This window comes from Pezoporus wallicus, unplaced genomic scaffold (assembly GCF_028554395.1).
Source record: "Pezoporus wallicus isolate ANWC-B61680 ecotype Strahan unplaced genomic scaffold, APGP_CSIRO_Pwel_v1 contig_3489, whole genome shotgun sequence".
NCBI classification, from domain to species: Eukaryota; Metazoa; Chordata; class Aves; order Psittaciformes; family Psittacidae; genus Pezoporus; species Pezoporus wallicus.
In genome coordinates, this window is record NW_026635093.1 from 1,413,269 (window position 1) to 1,435,032 (window position 21,764).

The 21,764-nt window shown below is 42.4% G+C and overlaps 1 protein-coding gene and 1 long non-coding RNA gene across 10 annotated transcripts in view; both read left to right on the plus strand.

The window, feature by feature from the left end:
• LOC130595449 (ferric-chelate reductase 1-like) overlaps positions 1-11,485 on the plus strand; it is a 60,630-nt gene extending 49,145 nt beyond the window's left edge. For 2 of the 7 annotated variants that reach the window (XM_057402235.1, XM_057402294.1), the window contains one exon: positions 11,401-11,465. In XM_057402235.1, coding sequence (XP_057258218.1) covers positions 11,401-11,450 — 50 coding nt within the window. In that variant the 3' untranslated portion in view covers positions 11,451-11,465. Of the gene's footprint in view, positions 1-7,345; positions 7,506-8,545; positions 8,627-11,400 lie in introns of those variants that run through there. The other 5 variants (XR_008971326.1, XR_008971334.1, XR_008971327.1 and 2 more) reach the window with 5 other exon arrangements.
• A 4,813-nt stretch (positions 11,486-16,298) lies between these two features.
• Positions 16,299-21,272, plus strand: LOC130595587 (uncharacterized). 3 transcript variants are annotated; one of them, XR_008971351.1, is made up of 4 exons: positions 16,299-16,598; positions 20,163-20,979; positions 21,014-21,089; positions 21,202-21,260. It is a non-coding gene; the product is annotated as an uncharacterized LOC130595587 (long non-coding RNA). The 3 variants fall into 3 exon arrangements; XR_008971348.1 differs by having other exon boundaries at positions 16,302-16,598; positions 21,014-21,272; XR_008971350.1 differs by lacking the exon at positions 21,014-21,089 and having other exon boundaries at positions 16,318-16,598; positions 20,163-20,503; positions 21,202-21,269.
• The last annotated feature ends 492 nt before the right edge of the window (positions 21,273-21,764 follow it).

Consider the following 21,764-nt stretch of genomic DNA (forward strand, 5'->3'; position numbering starts at 1 on the left):
CTTTAACTGTTACATGCCCAGAACTGAATCTTCCAGCACCACAGTAGAAATAAACTTTTAATTACGTTCCTATTTCTCTTTCTTTCCTTTGTGTATTCTTCTGGTGATTTTCAACTTTTTAAGTACTCCTTTTTCTCATGAAAGTTATTTCACCCTGTGTGTATTAACGTGTTGTAATGTTAGCCCTGTAGATGGCATGGGTTTCATTGAGATGGCAGTTTTAATTCAGTTTCCTAGATGAAGCTGTATTCACAGCTGAAGGAACGTTTTAGAACTGCTAACCTAAAGTAAAATAAGCTCTTAGCAATAAGGTCTGTCATTGAATGCAAGTGTTAATCTGTGCAATTACTGGTCAGCTATCTAGGACTTGGGGGAAGCTTTGCCTAAGTAAGGATTTCGGGATCATCATTTCAGTGTTACCAAGATGCATCTGAAATGCCAGTGGCTCTCCTGCTGAATTTGAATTTCCATTCAGCTGACTTGGAGGGGTTTTTTTGCTGTGGACTTTTGCTGAAATCAGCACTGTGCTCCTTAAGGGCTCGTGTATATTTTGACCTTTCCAATTACATGAGTGGGAGTCAGCCTTCAAAAATCCATCTGGGAAACCTGCAAAACAAGTGGAACTGCCTCTAGTAAAATCCAGTTGTGGAAAAAATTCCAAGTAAGATAAAGCTGAATGCAAATAGCAGAAATATGTAATGTGAATCTGGAATTCCTTTGTGTTACCCTTGGTATCATGTAACTCAAGTCTTTGTAAGGACACCAACAGGATAGTCAGTCAGCATGTTTGGTTTTTCTCCTGCTAATTCATTGAGATGTCTAAACTCAGCAACATTTGGTAAGGGGTGTTACTTTACATGTCATTAGTGACCTAAACCTTGGTGGCAAATCAGGGTCATTACTAGCAAATTCTAAGACACTGCAGAACTTGACATTTGGTGGTGAAGTTCCACCCTCATCATTCAATAGGAATCAATATTTCATTTCAGTTTTCACCTTTGGAACCGGATGACCTTAAGGTCCTTTCCAACCCAAACCATTCTAGGATTCTAGTATGTCATTGTTCATCTGTATACACAAGCAGACTATCCCCCTCCACACTGGGATTAAGGACGCATTAACATTTTGTTCCTACTGTGATCCACCCTGAGGTTTTGTTCAAACTTGCAAAGACCCCATTTTATTTTCCAATGAATATTTATAGTTTAAATACTAATATATGCCTCATTTGGTCAGCACCCAAAATTAAAAGCAATACCACATAAATGCAAATATGAAGTTCAAAGGCAAGGGTACTGAGGTCTATCAAGAAGCTGATTGCATGGGAATTGCAATGTCTTCAGTTTATGGGTTTGAGAATAAGTTCAACCACAGCACTGAATTAAATAAATAGATTCTTGCTGCAGGGAGACAGTCTTTCTGTTTAATATTTTATAAGTCAGTATAGCCTGCCTTATTGCATTTTTGACACACACACACCCCAACCCCCCAAAAACCCCCAAATTTTTTTCATCTTTGTTTTCAGTGAAGTTACTCTTAAAATTTAAGGGTGTCTGTGGACTTCAAAATGCTTAAAAGTACTTAAAGCAGCAAAGGATTACATCAGAAATAAGGAAGTCTGTTTTGGGTCAGAATCTGTCCTCTGGTATATATAGGATTCCATTCTCAATGAGTGAAATGAGATCAGTATTTCAAGTTGAAAATAGAATCAATGGGATTGCATCGCCTTGAATTTTTATGATCTCAAATGTTTTCCTAACTTTGTGCTCCACAGTGATTCAAACGCTTTTACAAACCTTACTGTGGATGTTATATTCTCACAGACCCAAGAAGCAGTTATTGTACCTTTCCCGAACCTAAACCCCCAGACAGTTTCTGCAACGTTGCTTACCTTTTTAAGTGGCCATTATTAAGGAAGGTATTTAAAGCCCATTTTAAATTGTTTAAATCATACATATCCCCTTGCTCGGCAGGATTTGCTCTTCGCTCAGTAGGTTGTTTTGCAGTTCTCTTAATCCTATTTTAAATGGGATTTACGTGCAAGAGAAGAAATGGACCAGCTGTCATTTTGTCTGCCCCTTAAGCATGGAGTATCTGCAGTGTTACGGGTTAGATCAGTGAATCTGAGCAGCTGTGTTTTCAGTCTGCAGGATTCTTAGAACAAGGGTCTCCAGAACTTTATGCCTGGCAGAAATATAACCAGGAAGCTACCTCCCTATTCTGCGAGTTGAAGAAAAAAACCCAAACCTAAAATACTTTTGGGAGAACAAGGTGTTAGCCTGTGTTTCTGTAATGGGCAACTGTGTCTCTTTCGGTAGAACAGATTCTCTGAGTTATGCAGCAGAAACTGTTTGTGGTATCACAAGATGAATCAGACAGGTTGGATTCTTTTTGGCTTCACTTCTTCCTTTGTTCATTTCCATTTTGCACCGGGTGCCTAATGTAGGAGTAATAACGAGAATCTAAAGCACAAGTTGTGTTCTGAACTCTTACAGAAAAGTGGGTGGGAATTCAGAAGAAGGCAATATCCTGAAACAGAACCTAGAAGGAAGACCACAGAAGTGCTTTCACAGCTGGAAATGCAAATCCCTTTGTCCATTTCCAGAGCAAAGTCTTAGTATTGGCATCAAGAACCGTAGGGGCTGTCCCTGGCCCTCCTCTACAAACAGAGCCATCCTCAGTTCTACTCTGACTCATTTCACTGGGATTTCTTTTGAAATAAACCATTAACTTAAGGTAATACATGTACGGTGAGTTAGAGATTGTTGTACTAGCAAACAGTTGCTTCTGAGAAGAAACATCTCATTAAAGGTAAGGAGCATGAAGCTTTCACTTCTCAGAAAAGTGAGTTTGAAGTGGATGGAGTTGGCCAGATCGTGATCAGTTGAAAATATGGCCTATACTTTCTGGAAAGGGTGGTTACCGTGTTCATGAATCACTTCTGTGAGCATCTTAAGTCTGGTTATTTCCCTTTGTGATGAGCTGCCTTCTCTAACTCTGTTTGAATCAGGGGAAGGGTGGTTTGGATTTGGTATCAAAGCAGATCGTATGTTCTTACAGTGAGTAAATGTACTGCCACTGTGCATCTGTCTGCATGTAGCCTTTGAATCTTTGACAGTGGAGGAATGATGAGGAGAGAAATTCTGTTGAAGTCCCCTCACTAACAATGTCTATTGCAGCATCCTGACAATTGAGAGGTCTTATGCCTGGGATACCTCAACTGACTGAGAAATGGTCTCTTCTCCAACCAGAACCAAGGTTTTGAATTTTCAAGAGGAAAAATAAACCAAAAAGAATAGAAATTTGAAGATCTAACTCCTTCTGTTTATTCCAGGTGAAATTCACACAAATAGACAACTAACGCCTTAGGGCAGTTGCTCGCCCAAATTTTTTTGGAGACTTTCTCTTTAGCTGTATGTTATTTCCCCAAAGAAACAAGGTTTGTCTGTCTCAAAGGTTGGTTTCAAAGACCATTCCATCATTAATCTGCAAAGTACTTCCAGCCGTTTCAGTCAACAGTGCATTAATGCTGCTCAATAAGCAGCAAACAGCTTTTGGCTGGGCAAAGAACTCTTCTGGGATTCATCGTGGGGCATTTTTTGGTGTCTTTCCCTAAAAAGCTTCAGACAGTTACACTTCTCAGTGACAGAAAACTTAGCCCTCAGTAAATAGAAGACTTGAAGTCCAGGGGAAGACTAGCAGTCAGAAGCAGCTCCTATCACATGGAATTTGTTTTACTTTGACCTCATTTTTTTCATATTATAACTGACATTTTCATGTATCCATCAAGTCGTAAATTCTAAGCTAAACTGGAAGGTGTTTCACAAAAAATGTATGTTGATAATGGGAGAAAGAGGATTTAAAGTGAGGATAACCTAGAGAGACAAAGTTGAAGCAACTATCCCCAGAATATTATTTTTTATACATAAATATAAAATGTATACAATATTTATACATATGTATAATACCTAATAATATATAATGCAAATATAGATAAAGTTACTAGTAATTAGTAAAGGTATTGGGTGTCTTTGTGGGTACCTGTTCATGTTTAAATATTGCATCTAGGGATACAAGTAGCTACCAGACTAGTTGTGCGTAGCATGTCTTTGGGAGACTTCTGCAGCTTATTTTCCTTCCATGGCTCATACATCTACAGCTGTATAGCCTCTCAGTTTCTGTTGGTCACCAAATCTTTAATCTAATGATGAGAGTCTAATGGCATGTGGGATTGCCTGACCGCTATCAGCTGAATACAATTTGAGATGCTTTCTGTTATAGTTTAGTCAGAGTCCAGATTGTATGAAACCAGTATGCCTAAAGATGAAAAGTCGTAGGGAAAGGAGAAGCCACATGTTCCTCCATCAATTATACAATATTGGAAATTATTAAAAAAAGGTGTATTTTTAGGCTCTTAGAGGAAGTTCCTAACAAAATCCCTGCCACCTCTCAGCTGGGATTCACATTCTGTCTGAAGGCCAGGTCTGGAGAATTAACTTGCTCCTAAGCAGGTCCTTTAACATAATGAATTTACTGTGTCCTGTCACTGAAACAAAACATCCAGGTATCTGTTTTATACAGTTTTATGAAGCTAAATTCTATATTCTTTACTAGTTTGAGTAGAGGCACACCCTGGGAGGAAAAAAAAACTTGGACTATTATGTTTCTGTTGGTACAACTCCCTTCCTGTTGCTATTCATAACCATGAATATATTAAGTCTTCAAAATCAAACTAAAGGAAGAGACATTGGTTGTTGCCTTCAATTGTTCTTAAAACATCATTTTAATAGTATTTTATAATAAATCTAATGGTCAGATATCTTTCAATATTGTAGAAAACCTTCTGTTCCGTGGTAAGTGTGTGTCCTATGTGTACAGTGGAGCTATAAACGCTAAAATGTGCTAAATACAGATCCTCCTGCCCCATCTTCTAAAATTACACAGTGAACTTTGTCAAAGTCTATTGATTATATATATATATCGTGTGTGTATATATATATATATACTAAATATTTTAATCAGTTAAGCATGGTTTTCATAGCCGTTTCCATGTTCTGAGACACTTGTCAGTTCTTGGTCTCGTGTATTTTGGGAATGGTTTGTGAAACCCTGAAAGTGAGAGGCTCCACACAGCAGCTTTAACAACCTGTTGTCTCTCATTTAAACCCCCCCTTCAGTGACTAGTTTAAGTGTAATAACTGTGGTGACACTAAACGTGAGATTCCAAACACAATGTGTTCAGGTGCTGAGAGATGCAATGGGATTTTGTGTGTTTGCTTTACAAAACATAAACTGAAATAAAAGCAACCACAGAGAGCCTGAAGTGCTCAGGCTCAGGGCCTTGAGCGTGTTGTGGAATGCATTGCTTGCAACCTGGCAGTTTCCAACTGCTGCACTACACGCTTCCAAGAATAGTGCAGAGTTAAATCCTACCCAGCCAACTGCATGGGGAATTCTTAGCAGGGCTCTGAGAACCACCTTTAGCTGTTGTGTAGTTTGGTTGTGTTCCAGTAGGTGAATACCCCATGGCCAGGGCCAAATCCTGGGGCACATAACGTGGGTAGTGTGCTGTCCATAGTAAGGTATGCTGTGTGACATGTTCTTCTGATGCTCTTGGAGGACACAAGGAGAACAGTGGTGGCGTGTGGGTCTCATAAGCCTCAGTAGGATTGCAGAGCAAAATTAGGGCCTTGCAGACATATTTCTGTGACCATTTAATGCCAGGAATGGTTTCTCTGAGTACAAGTGCTGCTGGTGGAAGCCTTGAATGTACAGATGATTTAAACTAGAGGACAGAGCTGAAGCAGGAATTCCTTAGGAGAAAGCCTTTCTGCAGGTGGGGCTGGGAGCGTGGTGGTGCAGAAGAGCCAGAGACAAGGATGGAGGTGGTGAAACCGTTCTGCAAGTTTCCCTAATGACTGGCTTCTTGTTTGCAGGCTGAAGGATGGAAGCTGTGTGGGCTACATCAGCTGATTCCCATCTCCTGAGGCATGGGCAGAGCTCCTCTGGGAAGCTGCCTAACCAGCCTGCGCCTGTAGCAAGCTCTACCCTGAGCTCTGGAGCTCAGGTGTTCTGCAAGAAGAGATGAACCTTATCTGATAGCTCTCAGCAGAGCAAAGAGGAGTTCCTGCTTTCTCCTCCCACACTTCCAGCCACATTTCCAGCCATTCTCCTTCCCCTATTTTGTGAACTGATGGAACTCACCCATCTGCCAGGAAAGCAATTAAAAGAAAACCCAAAATGAAACCTAAGCCCCCCAGTCCATGAGTGCCCACTGTGCCAGTGAGCTGAACAGGCTTGATGAGAACAAAGACATTGAGGTGCTGGGGCGGGGCCAGAGAAGGGCAATGGAGCTGGTGCAGGGCCTGGAGCACAAGTGTGATGGGGAACGGCTGAGGGACCTGGGGGGGTCAGTCTGGAGAAGAGAAGACTCAGGGGGAACCTTATTGCTCCCTACAACTGCCTGACAGGAGGATGGAGCCAGGAGGGGCTGGGCTCTGCTGCCAAGGAACAAGGGATGGGACAAGAGGAAACGGCCTCAAGCTGCACCAGGGCAGGTTTAGATGGAGCTGAGGAACAATTCCTTCCCCAGAGGCTGCTCAGGTATTGGAACAGGCTGCCCAGGGCAGGGCTGGAGTCACCGTCCCTGCAAGTGTTCACACACTGTGGAGACGAGGCCTCAGTGCCATGGGTTAGTGGTGGCCTTGGCAGTGCTGGGGAACAGTTGGACTGGATGAGCTTAAAGGTCTTCTCCAACCTGTTTGATTCCATGATTAGGGAGTAAGTAGGAATGGGATTCTGGCTGGGAGAGCAGCAGTGGGAGGAGAAAGCTGATGGAGGAAAAGTGACTCTTCTGGCAGCCATGAGTTGCATGATGAGCTCAGCTATCTTGCAGGCTCAGCCTAACCTTACTACAGTGGTCCAGGGACCATGAGAGATCTTATGCTGACGTGTATTATGAGCATGTGTGCTTAGCTATTTATCTGAAACTTGAAGCTGCTGTGAAAACACGATGACCTCAGACCCTGGCAATCCTTCCTGTGCTCCAGATACTCAGTATCCCGTGCTGTGGGTGGGCAAAAAATATCCCACGTACAATTTGTTTGGCGTAAGCTCTTCCAGCTATTAATGGGAAAAAATAAACAGTGATAAGATTATGCAAAAACTATTGTTAGCAGAGCTGATAAGATTACTTATGGCAGATAACACATGTTGCAAATGAATTTTGTTCAGTGAAGAAGACCTAGTTCTTTTTGTGAGGAGTTTGTTATCTGGAAACAGGGGCTGAGAAAAGCTCTTCACTTGTCGCTCAGGCTGATTTCAGCTGTCCCCTGTTTGTCTGCAGGTCATCTGAATAACACAGGGGCTCTGACTGGCTGACGCCTGCTGTGGGGAGCTCAAAGTGATGCAGCGCAAGCAGCTGAAGCTGAACAGTCATCCAGATGCCTGTGAGAGTAGGTCACCTACTTGTATTTTGCAACAGATTCAAACATTTCAGTTCTGCTTCTCCTAGCAGCATATATTTACTTAACCCCTTACCTTACCTTAGAGGGGTGATAATTAACTAGGAGCAAAAAAAAACAACTCTGGTATAATGTGGTTTCCTTTATTTTTCTTGTAAGGTTTCTTTTGATTGTGAGGATTTCAGGCTTGTTTCATAATATTACCTTTCTGGTGAGAAAATGTAGCTATCTTCCTTCTTTTCACCCAAATCTGAAGCAGATCCTCTGGGTGATAGTAAACTCTTTACTTGGTAGTCACTTAGGGTGATACTGCATGAGAAGTTTATAATGGCTGTGTGGAGCTGAGGAAAAGCATCCTGCCTCCCTCTCTCAGTCCTGTATGTGTATCCCCACAGCTTATTTGGCTGTGTGCTCACTGAATCCACTCACTTAAGGTGTCAGGGAGCTAACCAAGTAACATGGTGGCTGTTGCTGAGCTAATGGGTCAAATCATTGAGGGGTGCTTAAATGTGGTAAAGGAGGAGGGCAGAGGGTGGACCTGTGGCTACTGGAAAGTGCAAAGGAGGAGTAAAGAGCATGAGAAGGGAAGGGAGGAGCAGAAAGAAAGGGAAGTGGTGGAAAACTGTTACATAAACTAAGCTGTCAAAATAAATTTACCTATAGAGGCAGTTTAACATGATGTGGGGAAACTCTTTTCTTCCTCCTGGAGGCTGAAGGGGCCTTTCAAACGCTGCTGGCATATCAAAGGCTCCTATTTTATCATCCTCTGTGGATAGTGCAAAAAGTAATCAGTGAGCCAGGGCAGTGAGGAGACTTGAAGAAGCTGGCTCTTGGGGTTTGGATTAGAAACGTAACCCACATTTCTTGTTTGTCATCGTCACTGGATTGGACACAATGAATTTTGGAGTTTGAAGGAAAAATCAGGAACATTCCAGCAGTTCCAGTTCACCGTTAGCATCCTTTAATTTAGTGGGTCTGTTCTCTTCTTTTGGCCAGTGCAGCTCAGGCTTGTGATGACAGGTTGACATTATCTTATAGCTGCTCAGTGCTTGTATGACAAGTTCCACATCCTCAGTTTCCAGTGGACTGTCAGCAATGGGAGAAGAACCAAGGAATGAGCACCACACACAGTAATCTGTCCCTTCCCTGAAGGAGCACCACATGTCAGCATCTGTGTCAACACTTTTTCACATAGGTTACTCTTCAAACACCAGTAAAGGTTAATAATGAATTAGTTTATATGTATATGTTTTTCTTCTGAGATTCAAGGATGTTCTTTAGGTAAATACCCTTTCTCCAGTTGTATGAAGATGTGTACCATATATCACAATAACACTGGTGCTCCAGCCCTTCATCATCCTCATGGCCTCCTCAGGACTTGCTCCAGTAGCTCCATGTCTTTCTTATGCTGGGGACAGCAGCACTGCACACAGTGCTGCAAGTGGGATTAGAAGCAACTCTTCTTCCAAGTTCTCATTCCTTTGACTGCAGCCTTTTGCCTTAAATGTCCTTGCCATTATGAGAGCTACAGCAAAGCTAACAGCAACACCTGAGCTGCTGGCTTGTACTTTCTTCAGCCTGGTAACATCTGCTTTCCAAAAACCCTTGGGTGAGCCTCAGCCTCATGCACCTCCTCCTCCCGCTTCTGCTCACCCTTATCCTAATCCCTGGTCTTTTTCCTATCTTATATTAATCCTATAAACCCTGAGCAAATCTGTCTACCTCTGTGGGTCCATGGTGACAGCTCCCAGGGTGCACAGTCTGCTCTGACAGGCTGCAGGCAAAACTGACCCCCAGTTTGAATCCCTCACCTAAGCAACTATGAAAGCCTCAGAGCAGCTTTAAGCACTTGTAGGACATTCTGGAGACTCCTTTCATACTGATCCCTTAATTTGGGTACAAGGTGCTTGCTGTGTAGGACTGAGTGAAATGTAAATGCCAGTTTTGAAAACAACATGAGCAATATAGATGTGTAGGACAGACTCTGAATATGACTGAAGCAACTGGGGGTTTACTCTGGTGACACAGAGCTTTCCAAGAGGAACGTGAATCAGCAAAACATCTTGGCTCTTGATTCTTCTTTTTTTCTCTTCTAGAAAATGACTCTAAATCCTCTGATTAACCTTTCATTGGAAGGAATGATCCACTTGTGATTTTCTACTTCTTGTAGGGAAAAGCTGTGTGTAGTACAGCTTCTCAGAAACATTTAGTATAAAAGGCACTGCCATGGATCCTCCTGTGCTAAATCAGTATTTTCAGATCAACTTTCTGTCCTGGTTCTCCCCCCCTCCATATACTGTTACGTGCATCCTCTGAATGAATCATACATTTACTAGAGCCTACAATTGATTATTCTAGATTAACCTCTTGGTTGTATTTTTTATCTAGTTTTGCCTTTAATTTACTTACTTAATCTTTGGAGTAATGAGCCAACAAACCTGTCTGATTTAGAGGAACACTCCTAACTAGTGAGAAGGTATCTAATTTAGTTACCTCTGTTATCTAGATACCCTCAGTTTCAGACCTCTAAGTGGGATAAGAATAATCTTAATTCTTTAGTTTGCACATCTTTAATTGTTCAATTACTTTGTCATTTAGTCATTCTAGATATTGGATCCTCCCAAGTGAGGGAAAGGATTACAATTCATGAACAAGGTGCCTTCTCTTGCCATGTGGATGTGGAATAAATAAACTCAAGCAGCTGGAGATGTCAGGCATTCTCCTTTATCTGTAGGCTGCAGTAGTAGTCTGCCTGGGTTAATCTCAGCACTTTAGAAGTTTACAAGGGGTCTTTGGTGGCATCTGCCTCCAATCTGCTTAATTGCAAAACAGTTAGATTTGCCTAATCAGGCTTTTGGGTTTTTCCTTGCAAACTCTGGTTTCCAAGCTCATATCAATTACAAAGTGTTATGTAGGAATAGCTGAAGATCTCTATTTTCCTTTGGATTTATATCAGCCCATACAAGGACTCATATCATAAGGGTTCTTCATTAGTACTTCATGTGTGCATTCCTGGTGTCCCAAATGTACGAAGAACATGGAGCTGTTGGAGCAAGTCCAGAGGAGGCCATGAGGATGAGCAGGGGCTGGAGCAGCTCCTGTATGGAGACAGGCTGAGAACATTGGGGCTGTTCAGCCTGGAGAAGAGAAGCTGTGTGGAGACCTCAGAGCAGCTTCCAGTGTCTGAAGGGGGCTACAAGGATGCTGGAGAGGGACTCTGCATCAGGGACTGTAGCGATAGGACAAGGGGTGATGGGCTCAAACTGAAACAGGGGAAGTTCAGGTTAGATCTAAGGCAGAAGCTCTTCCCTATGAGGGTGCTGAGGTGCTGGCACAGGGTGCCCAGAGAAGCTGTGGCTGCCCCATCCCTGGCAGTGTTCAAGGCCAGGCTGGATGGAGTCTTTGGTAACATGGTTTAGTGTGAGGTGTCCCTGCCCGTAGCAGGGGCTGGAACTGGATCAGCTTTAAGGTCCCTTCCAACACAAACCAGTCCGGGATTCTGTGATTCTATGATTAGCAGTGTCTCATTTTTCCTCTGACAATAATGCCTCCATGGGGCAAACAGACCCTGGAAGTGACCGTCTGCAGTTCAGAAATCACAGACAGCTCCATGTGTGATTTGTACTGTGAAGAAAGTGATTCTCATTTTCTTTCCTTAAGGCTGACTTGTGTAAGAGCCATGATGTAAATGACAGCAGTAATTCACAATTGTTATAATTCAAAACCGGTACTGCTTAGAGCTAAACCAACCCTACAGTGTTCACAGCAGCTGAGATTTTGATGGGCCGTTTTGCAGTAGGAAGACTGTGATTGTTAAATACGACTGTATGTGGCCTCAGTGTTTTGATCTGTGGCACTCATTTAAAAACAGGAAGTGATTGAAAGTAACTGTATCTAAAACCTAAATCAAAGTCAATGGGTACTGTCTTCCTGGTAGGTATCTCGATCAGTTCTTGCTTGAAGACTAACATATTGGCTGGGCAATGAGGTAATCATTGAAATTCTTTGTTCCTTTACAAATGAGTACAAAAATGCTAGCAACTTACAACTTCTCTTCTTTGCTGTATAAAAACTCTTTGCAGGAGAGATTTGTGATATAGGAGAAGAAATTGACAAAATTCTGAAGACAAGCTGATCACCACAATTAGTTTATTGTGGATTTTCTCACCCCTCAGCACCATGAGGGATCAGAATTAGTGTTCATAGTCCTGCATTAAATGAAAATCAAGCAATGCTACACAGTCAAGAAACAGTTTATATGTGTACACATCATACTGGAATGCGACAGTTCCTAGTGAGTCCTAAGAAGCCATCTGAACTGCTGCGACACTTGAAGGCAGTACTAGCTGCTTCCACAAAGCCTCAAAGCCCTGGCTGTGGTTTCTCTCCTTTGCAAGGTATCATTTTCTCTTCAATGGAGAGGAGTAGTTATTTTCTTAACCATTGTTTAGTACAATCAGCACAAGTGTGGTCTGCCGCAGAAGTTACTGCTTTAACCTGTAGCACTTACTGCATTTCAAAACTCCTTACAGAAACGTGCATTGCTATTTAAAGATGTAGATAGAATAACCCAGGTAATTTCTGGCTTGTCACTCTAACATCATCAATTCCAGGCCAAGGGTTGGGTAGGCTTGTACAAGACCTAATAATGCATTAAAGTGAGATAGTGAGTACCAATAGATGGGAAACAAATCCTGTCACTCATCTGATGTTCCTTCTGGGAAAGGCAATAGAGTACCTACATTATTTTCATTGATGCCTTCATTAGGAACCAAACTGACATCAAGCCAAGTCAAGAACAGAGAGGTGAGAGCTAAGAAGTAACTGTATCCATCCTGTATGCTCATAACCAACATCCATATCAAAAGCAGTCCTCTCTTTAGGAAGGATGAAATTCCTCAAATTAAGGAACTGCCCTGAAACCTCATGGTGCTGAGGAGATCTTGGGAGTCATTCTGGATAATCGTATCAATATTAACTGATGATAGCAAACCTGTAGCTAAAACGGTTAATGTTCTAACGAGAATGGAAGTTCCTCTGTATTCGGGAATGAGTACAACTGTTGTGGGGAATGCGTTGTCCAATTTTGCTGGCAATGTATCAAGAAAGATGCTAAAATCTGAGTGGAATGTTATGAGAAGAATGATAGAAGGATTTAATAGAAACTCTATTCTGCAAAAGGAGCTTAACTTATTCTGTAGGAAGTTAAGTGGTTCTTCAGGAACACTGTAAGAAACAGCAATTTGACAGTGAAAGGCCTCTTGCTTTAGAAAAATGATAACAAAATTCAGTGACCAGGTGTTGCAAGTGGGAATTTCTGCATACCAGGAGCTTTTTAACATGGATTTTAAGCAGTGACTGTGACAAGGTCTGAGCACAGTCTCCACTGCTGCAGACTAAAACCAGCAGATTCCTTTGGCCTTTTAATGGATGGACAGTAATACTGGAGCAGTGGCAAAAGCAAAATGATGAAACCTATGACAAAAGCTGACAAATTTCTTAGCATCTTCAGGACAAAGTGACAAGTTAGTTAGATGATATTAAAGGGGCTTAATCAAGGCTCAGCCAAATTTATTAGCGCTGGTTTGGGCATTTACGACTATAAAGGCATCAAAAATCCCTGACATAGGGCTGGTATTCCCTTGTCCCAGCCATTCCATCATTCCAGCTATCTAAAACACTCTTTGCTCTCCCACAGTTTTCAGGTTATGAGAACACTCAGACTTTCTCTTCTATCTCGGACAACACTGTCTGGTTTGAATGAGACATTTCCATGTTCTTCTCTGAAGACGAAGTTTCCTGATGATAGCTCACAGACACAATTCAGACTGCTGGTGGGAGTAAGACTCTTCCCTTAAACTAAATACCTTTAATATTTACACCTAAACAATACATTTAACTCTTTACCACTTTTTAAATTAGTGTTAGTAATGGAATCAGTATTAGATGAATGAAGACAAGTAAGGTTATCCAAGAAACAAATGTCTTGTTGAATAACTGAAAACGCTGATTTCAGAACAATGAAGAAATATTCCTTAATGATATTTATTGTCAATTTTCTTCTGACTTTTTACAGTACCTGAAGAAATGTTTGAAACATCGAACCCATGAGAACTTGCTGTTTGTCACAGGTAGGTGGTGGGTTTGGCAGGTAGCTGTTAGTGTTGTATTTCATCTACAGTGCTACTGTACCAGTTACAGAACAGCAGGTTTGTGCTGACAGTTGCTGAATGCACTTGGTTGCAACCTGGTTTTTGGAACTTGGCACATTTTAAGGTGTCTTCTTTAATGCAGAAGCAGTGATTTTTAAATGGGGACTGGATTTACCATTATTTTGGTGGTGTGAGTCATGAAATGTGAGTATAAGGACTGTCTTTTCACTGTGCAATTATGAACCTGGATGAAGTGTGAATGAGTTTGTGCAAATCAGGAAAATCAGTCCTGCTCCACTGTGTATTTCCTGCTTCCCATGTGGCAGATGGGGAGAATGGTGAGAAAGCTCATGGGGAAGGAGAGCAATTGTCAAACATGGACTACTCTTTGCACAGCCATTTAGGTGAGATCTGAATTCAGAATCTGCCTAAAGTGAGGGTTGTCATTTGGTAAAATAAGAGTCGGGGGGAAAAAAACCACCCAAACACTTTCAACAGCCTTTTTGCTTTATAGATGTCCATGCAAAATAACAAGTGCAACCGGCCATAGCAGTAATGGAATATTGCCAAAACCATGCTACCAGAATGCAGCCCAGCCCAGCCCAGAAGAGAACTGAAACACGTCCTTGATTACTGTTGGAAACCCTGGAAGTCAGGAGCAAGTGCTCACTGCGAGGTATGGTTCAAAGGGTGTTTCTGTTCTATTTTATCCTGTTCCAACAGGCTGCTGTGCCTTACTGGTCTCTATAATTTTACCCTTTAACAGATTGGTTTTGGCTGGTGCAGACCCAGAGGCAGACTAATACACCAGAGTTGTCATTAGCGAATGTGATTTGCCCTTGAACAGTCTCTTATGCTAATCATTTTAGGCTCTTAACATCCTTTTCCACGAGTAGCTGTGCTGTTGCTTTGCCAAGGAAAGGTCCTGCCCTGTGATTTAATACCTCAAAAAATGTCTCTGTGTGGGTTGGCTGACTTCTCAATTCTTTGCATGCTGAAACTGTTTGGATATAGCAGGCTGGCTGTATCACAGAGGGCTATAGTTCAGGTCTCATCTTAGTGCCCTGTCTAAATCAACAACCAGGCTGATGTTATGCATTAGCAGATGACAGCACCTGGTTTGGAGATGAGGAGTGGCATTTTTCACCCTGGGAGGCTGGAGGCTGAGCCAGGGGCTGCCATTGAGTTTGTCCAGCAGTCCCTGGCTGCTTTCATATGCAGCAGAAAATGCATCCAGTAAGCAGAGCTTTGAGTAGACCCTGTGTCTCCTTGCATTCAGGGTTTCCTTCTCTGTTATATCATACACTATCGCTGCCTCAGTTCAACCTTTGTGGCAAGGATGTTTGCTGCACTACACATTGCTCTTTACTAGCATGCTGCTGGTGTGACAGGCTCAGCACACTGGGGCAGGCTTTCAAGAGGGCTCAGTGGGTTCTGTGACACTTACAGGCGGCTTTCTGAAGACCTGGGACAGGGAGCTCCAAACAGAGGGAAGCTGTAAAACTTCTGTCTCTGCCAGCAGTGCTGGAAGTATGTTTCCATGTGCAGCGAACTGCTATGCCAGCCCAGGATGGATGCGGTTCTGGGCAGCCTGATCTAGTGAAGATGTCCCTGCTCATTGCAGGGGTTGACCTGGAGGAGCTCTGAAGGTCCCTTCCAACCCAAACCATTCTGTGATCCTATTCATGACCACAAGTTCTCTTGTTTTCAGAAGGGCTTTCATTAGCTCTTGAAAGGAAAAATGTGACTTGTCAATAACCAAGCTTCTGGTTGGTATTGAATTCCATCTGCCTTGATAAGTGGTGGTCAGTGGTGGTAAGTTACGGTGTATGTACAGCGCAAGCTACAGTACTGGGCACGAGGCTTAACAACTCTCTCTACCTGCATGCCCATAAGTGACAAAGTGTGCACCTATGAATGGGAAATCCACAAACCCAGATTCCCCTCCAAATAACCTCTCCTTCATTCAGAGATCTCACCACTGTCTGTGCAGGGGCTTCTACAACCGAAGCAGCATATTGCGCTCCAGACGCACGAGGTGTTTTACCAACACTTGGGCAGGCGATGGTGCCATAGTGAGCTTATAGATTAACTGAGAGAAGCCTTCATAAAAGGTTTGGCTTTGTATTTGTGATGCTTTGTATGTGCTGAATTTTCTGATCATGTTAGAGACCTTATCAGTACCAGGCAAAATGCGCTGTTAGAAAACACGTCTTTTTAATGTGCATTAAATAACATGATTCAGTGTTTACCGTGACCAAAGATCATCTACAACTAACAGGACTTGCATAGCATTCCATTCCCTTAACTTTAATGGTAACCAGATAACTTATTTTTTAGCTCAGCTGTCTGTATTTATCCTAGGCAGTAGCCTGGTTTATGGTATTTATAGTGGGTTTTCCAGCAATACAGTTTGGGAAAGATGCAGAGCATTTCACTGCCTGAAAGGTTACCAAATCTAATGGGAAAGGTAGGGCATAGCAGATCATGGTCCCAGACAGATTATGAGAGTCTTTTGATGAGCAGACATAGGCTATTTGTAGAAGAACATATCTGGTGGTGGGCCATAGTAATAGCAGTAAGTGAGATGAGGGGAAAATGAACCCCAGAAAGGGTATTTAAGACCAGGGGAAAAAACAAACAAGTAGAAAAAGCCAAACAAGTAGAAAAACCTATGGATACAGGAAGCCCAGTTTTTGCTTTTGATCAGTTTGACTTCATTTTACTTTTGGTACTATTTCATGTCAATGATTAACTTCTGCATGTGCCTTAGCACCTCTGGAAGCATTCAAATAGATGATGCTTGAAATTCTGGAACGGATCTAAACATAATCTCAAGAACAGCATAAACCAAGGAAGAAATCATGAGGGTGAGACATCATGAAGAACACTAGGAAAAAGTTAACTAATCCATGAGAAAGTAAGTTGCTGAAGAAGCAGTATTCACCATCTATAATTTGGCCTTTTGTCTGGCCATTGGCAGGTATATAACAACAAAGCTTTGATCGGCAGTTCAGCTCTCACACTGGGAATGGGGCAGGGCTCGCTCAGCTGGTACTTCATCCTGACAAAGAGATGGACTTACAGGATGGGCACAGAGCAGGAGGCGATGTGGCATAGGTAAGAACGGTAACAGAGTAAACCTCTACCAACCACAGTTTGCAGGAGAAGAGCATAGGAAGGTTAACAAACAGCACATCCAGTATTACTTGTTTGGCTGGTGGGAAGGAAGCACTGTCAAAAAGGGGAGCACAGAAACTGGCCTTGCTCCAGGGATGAACCTGCTGGGGCTTGTAGGTCTCATCTGTCTGTAGTGGGTGGGGAGATTCTCCCCGCGTTTTGTCAGATCTTGGCAAGGGCTGCACTGCCCATGGAGAGACTGTGCTGTGTTATGACAGGTAAACATGGGGTGGCACAGCTGCTCATGTAGAAGCAACACAGCCATCAGACTGCGTGAAACTCAGAGAGCAGAAAGACACTGCTTGAGCTGGAATTCCAACCTAAAAGAGTCCTCCCTCTTCCGAAGCTCTGACATGATAACCCTTTTTCCTGCGGGTACCAGCAATTCCCTTTGCATGGAATCAACAAGGCTGGAAAAGACCTTCATGATCATCAAGCCCAACCTTTACCCCAGCACTGCCAAGGCCACCACTAACCCATGGCACTGAGGGGTTTAAAAATGTTTACATGTGTTTTAAAACACGTGGTTTTGTACTGGATGAAACTAAGGTTGTCAAAGAGGTGTCCATAGGCGCTTGCATACCGTGGCTGTGAGAGCCATGTGAGTATTAGCACACACTTCTTAGTTACTGACTGTGATCTGTCCAGCCTGCAGCATAGGGAAATTAATATTAATACCTTGGTGTGGCTAGGACTTAATGATATGGAACTTGATCCTCAATTTATAGAGCCTGATCCTCTATGTTCACCAGTTTAGATCCAGTTTAAGTACCCCAAATCTGATGTGTAGCCTTGATAGAGTTACTTCAGGTTTCTGTCAATGCTTGTGAGCAGCTCTGGGCACTATCGACCAACATGAGATTCCAAAGAGCTTTGGCTCCCTGAGTTACAGCACAAAGTTTGCTCATGGGAGTGGGGAGATGGGGAAGTAGCTTTAATTATTTATAGAGATCAAATTCATTAAATAAGGCTCTGGCTGCACAATATAATTTCTGTATATAGCATCTGTTGGGATATTGCAAGCTTGGGTTTAAGTAGAGGCCAGCCAAATAACTTAGCATCTCATCTGTGCTGAGGGACCCAGCCAAAAGAACATCACTCTTGTAGTGCTCCAAACTGACTGGAAAGTGAGAAGTCATTTTTAGTGGCATGCATAGGGCAGGCTTGGGCTCATTCATAGACTCCTGGGGGTAGTTTTCTAAACTCACATTTCTTGTGGGTATCTATCTTTCTGAGGATACAGTTTTTATCCCTCTAGCATCAGCTTTGTAAGGAAGATTGAGTATCATCTGTTAGTTTGACAGATGCTGCAGAGTTATGCTAGGAATAATAACCCGCATCTACCCTCTACCTGGAGGCCCTTGAAAAGCTTTGTGTAGATGGGCAATATCACCTCTTACTGCAGCTCAGTTCTCAGAGGTCATTTCTTCACAAGTGCTTATTTTGAAACAAAAATCCTTCAAGTTCAACCAAAAATCCCACTTAGGGAACAAACTGTCCATCTTTATGCTCAGCTTTGCGTGGATCTCAGTGCATGGCCCAAAACAGCAGCCATGCATTATTAGTTTAGGCATCTCTAAAATCTCATTCTGAAGCAAAATAGTATGTTGGTAGATAGATACAGTTCAGCGTTTGTTTATGTACAAGAACATCTTGAAATGCAAGGATTGATTAGAAAAAATTCTTTTCTCATTATAGGGAATTTCTCTTGTGGAATTTGCTGACTCTTTCTGGACTCCACTGAGCAGTCCTAGGGCATGGTGGTCTCTACTGTGCAGGGGCTGAGGAGGTAAAAAACACTTAGAAACGAAGTATTCATCATTCAAAACCTGTAATTACAAGCTCTGTCTGGGCAGATTCAAGGTCAAGCTTCTTGCCTCAAGACAGAGAATCTTTGTGGGAAATGCCAGCTAAGGATCAAGGATGTAGAGGAATGTATTTGCCCCTTGCCCACATACAAGACAAACTGCATTAATGTGCTTCAGTACCTTGATTTACCCTGCAGTGCCATTAGCAGTACCTGCCAAGAAGCTGCTTTGAGAAGCTAAATCTTTGATTTCCAGCAGCAGCACGTGGACAAGGGACAGCGCAGACACGCAGCATCCTGTGTTCTGCAGTCAGCTCTGCACTTGCTGCACCAGGGGAAAAGGAAACAAGATTACCCTGGTGTTTCCTGAGTCTTTTAGCTTTCATTTTTGGCCAGAGAGCCATTGCCAAAGAACCGGGGACAAATTCATTTCTCGGGTATCTTTGAAGTCGAGGAGTTCTGATTGTGCTGAGTCCCACACTTCTTTAGTGGAAAGGCTGGGCTGAATCTTGTGGGAGAATCCACTTTTGAGACATCTTCCCTAATGGAATGCTCTGCTTACTGTGGCTTTTCACTCCCTGTGCATCACCCTCCTGCCTGGGGTTGTGAAGAAGCAGGTTTTGCCTTCTCTGAGATCTCAGTGAAACATGAAAGAAACTCTCTTGAAAACAATGGAGAATCCTGCTTAGGCCCATCAGTAGGTGTGGGTTAATGAGACGGGTCAGGTAGGGGAAAGGCCACTTCAGTGACAATGTCTTGTTTCCATTACTGAATTTAAAGCTCTCTTGATACCCAAAAGACTTCACAGCATTCCTTTTGTCATTACAAAATAGTAACTCTACCTCCACTCTACTCTGCTGTGCTCTGCATGATCCCCACCAGGATGAGCATTATCCATGTTCACATTTTTTTCCACTGGCTGCTTCATATTCCTCGTGATGGCTTTTCCCTTGGAGAATTAAATTAGGTTTTCTGTGCCTGATAATCCCCATGGTAGAAGTGCCTCAATACTCTGCCCTTAGCATCACATTAGGGTTTCAACAGGAGTGACTCACAGCATTTGCAACCTAGAGCAAGTTGCAGCTACTTAGCATTCCAGTCTATGTAGCAGACTAATACCTTTGAGTACTTGCTTTTGGGAGGCCATCACAATGAAACTGTAGTTGATGGACAAACCCAAGCTTGGAGCCAAAGGTTGGTTAGCTTTCTCACTTCATTCTCTTTCAGAGAACAGCTGCTCTGTTCTCCGACTGCTGTTTCCTCAGCTAGCATTGCCAGCATGAGCTGTTTCCAGACTAATGGAAAATTTCTTCTGAGAGAAGCAACTTGTGCTGCCATCTCTTTGAAAATGGAAAACACTTGTAATCTTTACATGCAAAGAAATAAGATCTTACCATAAATATAGAAGCAAAGCACTCTTTGTGCCCCAATACATCTCTGAAATAGCTGTGAGCTGGAAAAACATTTGGGAATGTGAAGGAAGATGAGTGCTCTAAACATCTCCTCATGGAATACCAGTTATTCTTTTACTTTGCTGTTTGAGCTCTTTATTGCCCACAGGAGACGGCCTTTTGAGAAAGGAAATGTGGCAAACAGGAAAAGAAGTCATTTAAGGAAGAAGCACAACTGAATTGTTGGCTTGGCCTTACTACATTCTAGATAGAGGAATGGAAGCTGAATGTATTCACACCCAAATTCCACTGCAGTCATCAGCAGAAACTTTAGAACCGGGTGCAGGGGCCATGTGTCCACCTCCATGAGCAGCTGTTAAGGCACAAGGATCTCTGAGCCTGTGTCCTGACGTGTTCTTAGTTGGTTGATCCAGTTCTATAATGGGAGGAGTCAGGTATTATGGCAACCATGGTGACAGAGATGTCTGTTACCTACCGGAGAGCTCTTGTGTAACTCTTGTGACAGGCATTCATGCTCCTGCAAATCTGGCCTTTTTTGTTCTCTAGTCACCATTTTCAGGCCTCCCAAGAGAGCACAACTGCTGCCTCCCTTGGTTTTCTGCAGTCAGCAGCCAGATTGTTGCATGGGTCTTTTGTTCAGGATGTAAAATGCTCATCTTCTGAGCTGCTTCTCAGATTTATCTGCCACATGGAACAACGTTATTGTTTAGGCAGTTTTGCACATTCAGAAAGGCCTCAATTAAATATAATTTAATTAGAAAATAGAATTTAAAATTGAATTGCAGAAATGAAGCTACAAGTAAATGGGCATGTAAAAATATTCCAACTTCCTGTAACAAGCTTTAAACAAACCAGGTTCCATAGTTAAATACAAAGTTATTGTGATCTCCCTGCCTTAAAAACCAGATTAGGAAATAGAAATGGATTGCCAGCTGAATGAATCAATTGTCATTCTGTTTATGTGTGTGTGTAGATAGATAGATAGATAGATATAGATAGACAGATATATCACAGAGGGAGATGTGCTTTGCACATGCCAGAAAAGAGCAAGTGAAGAAACCAGCACAAAGTACTGGTTTGTGTAACTTTGTCTGCATATTTGTATAGATGTAATTGCTAGAAATGCCTGCTTTGTAGGAATGGTGTGTGACAATTCACTTGTCACTTCATATCTCATCCCCCTGCAGATGCTTTAAGAAGTTAAGGAACTCTGTGGTAGCTTCTATATGTTTGCATAAGAATGGTCACTGACAGGGCTGCCAAGATCCCTCCTATCTCTTCTATTTGTTAAGTGCCTGCAAATTACTCTGCTCATCTCATGGATTTTATTACAGGCCAAAGGTAAGTAGAGTGTTATAAAGTAAACCGGGAAAAAAATTCACCTCTTCTGCCACGATTTAACTTGCCCAGAGCTCTCTGTTGACTTTGCATTTAATGCGCGGTTTGTCCATTGTAGGATGAATTTGAGAATTAAGCTATCAGGGTAGCACCACTGAGGTTTAGTTCATTTATGCCAGAGTGAATCCATAATCAAAGATTTTTGAACCTGTTTGTACTGCTTGGCACTCTTTAGATGTTAGACTAATGTTATTACCTATTGAGCATGAGACCTGCCTATGCTGGAAATATTCCTTATCAGATCTGGGTAATCTTCCTGTTGAAATATCTCTCAGTCAACAGATGGAGTGGGAATCTCCCTAGGTAACGGCTAATAGATAAGTACTGCTCATTAGTGGTTTTCCTTTCATGC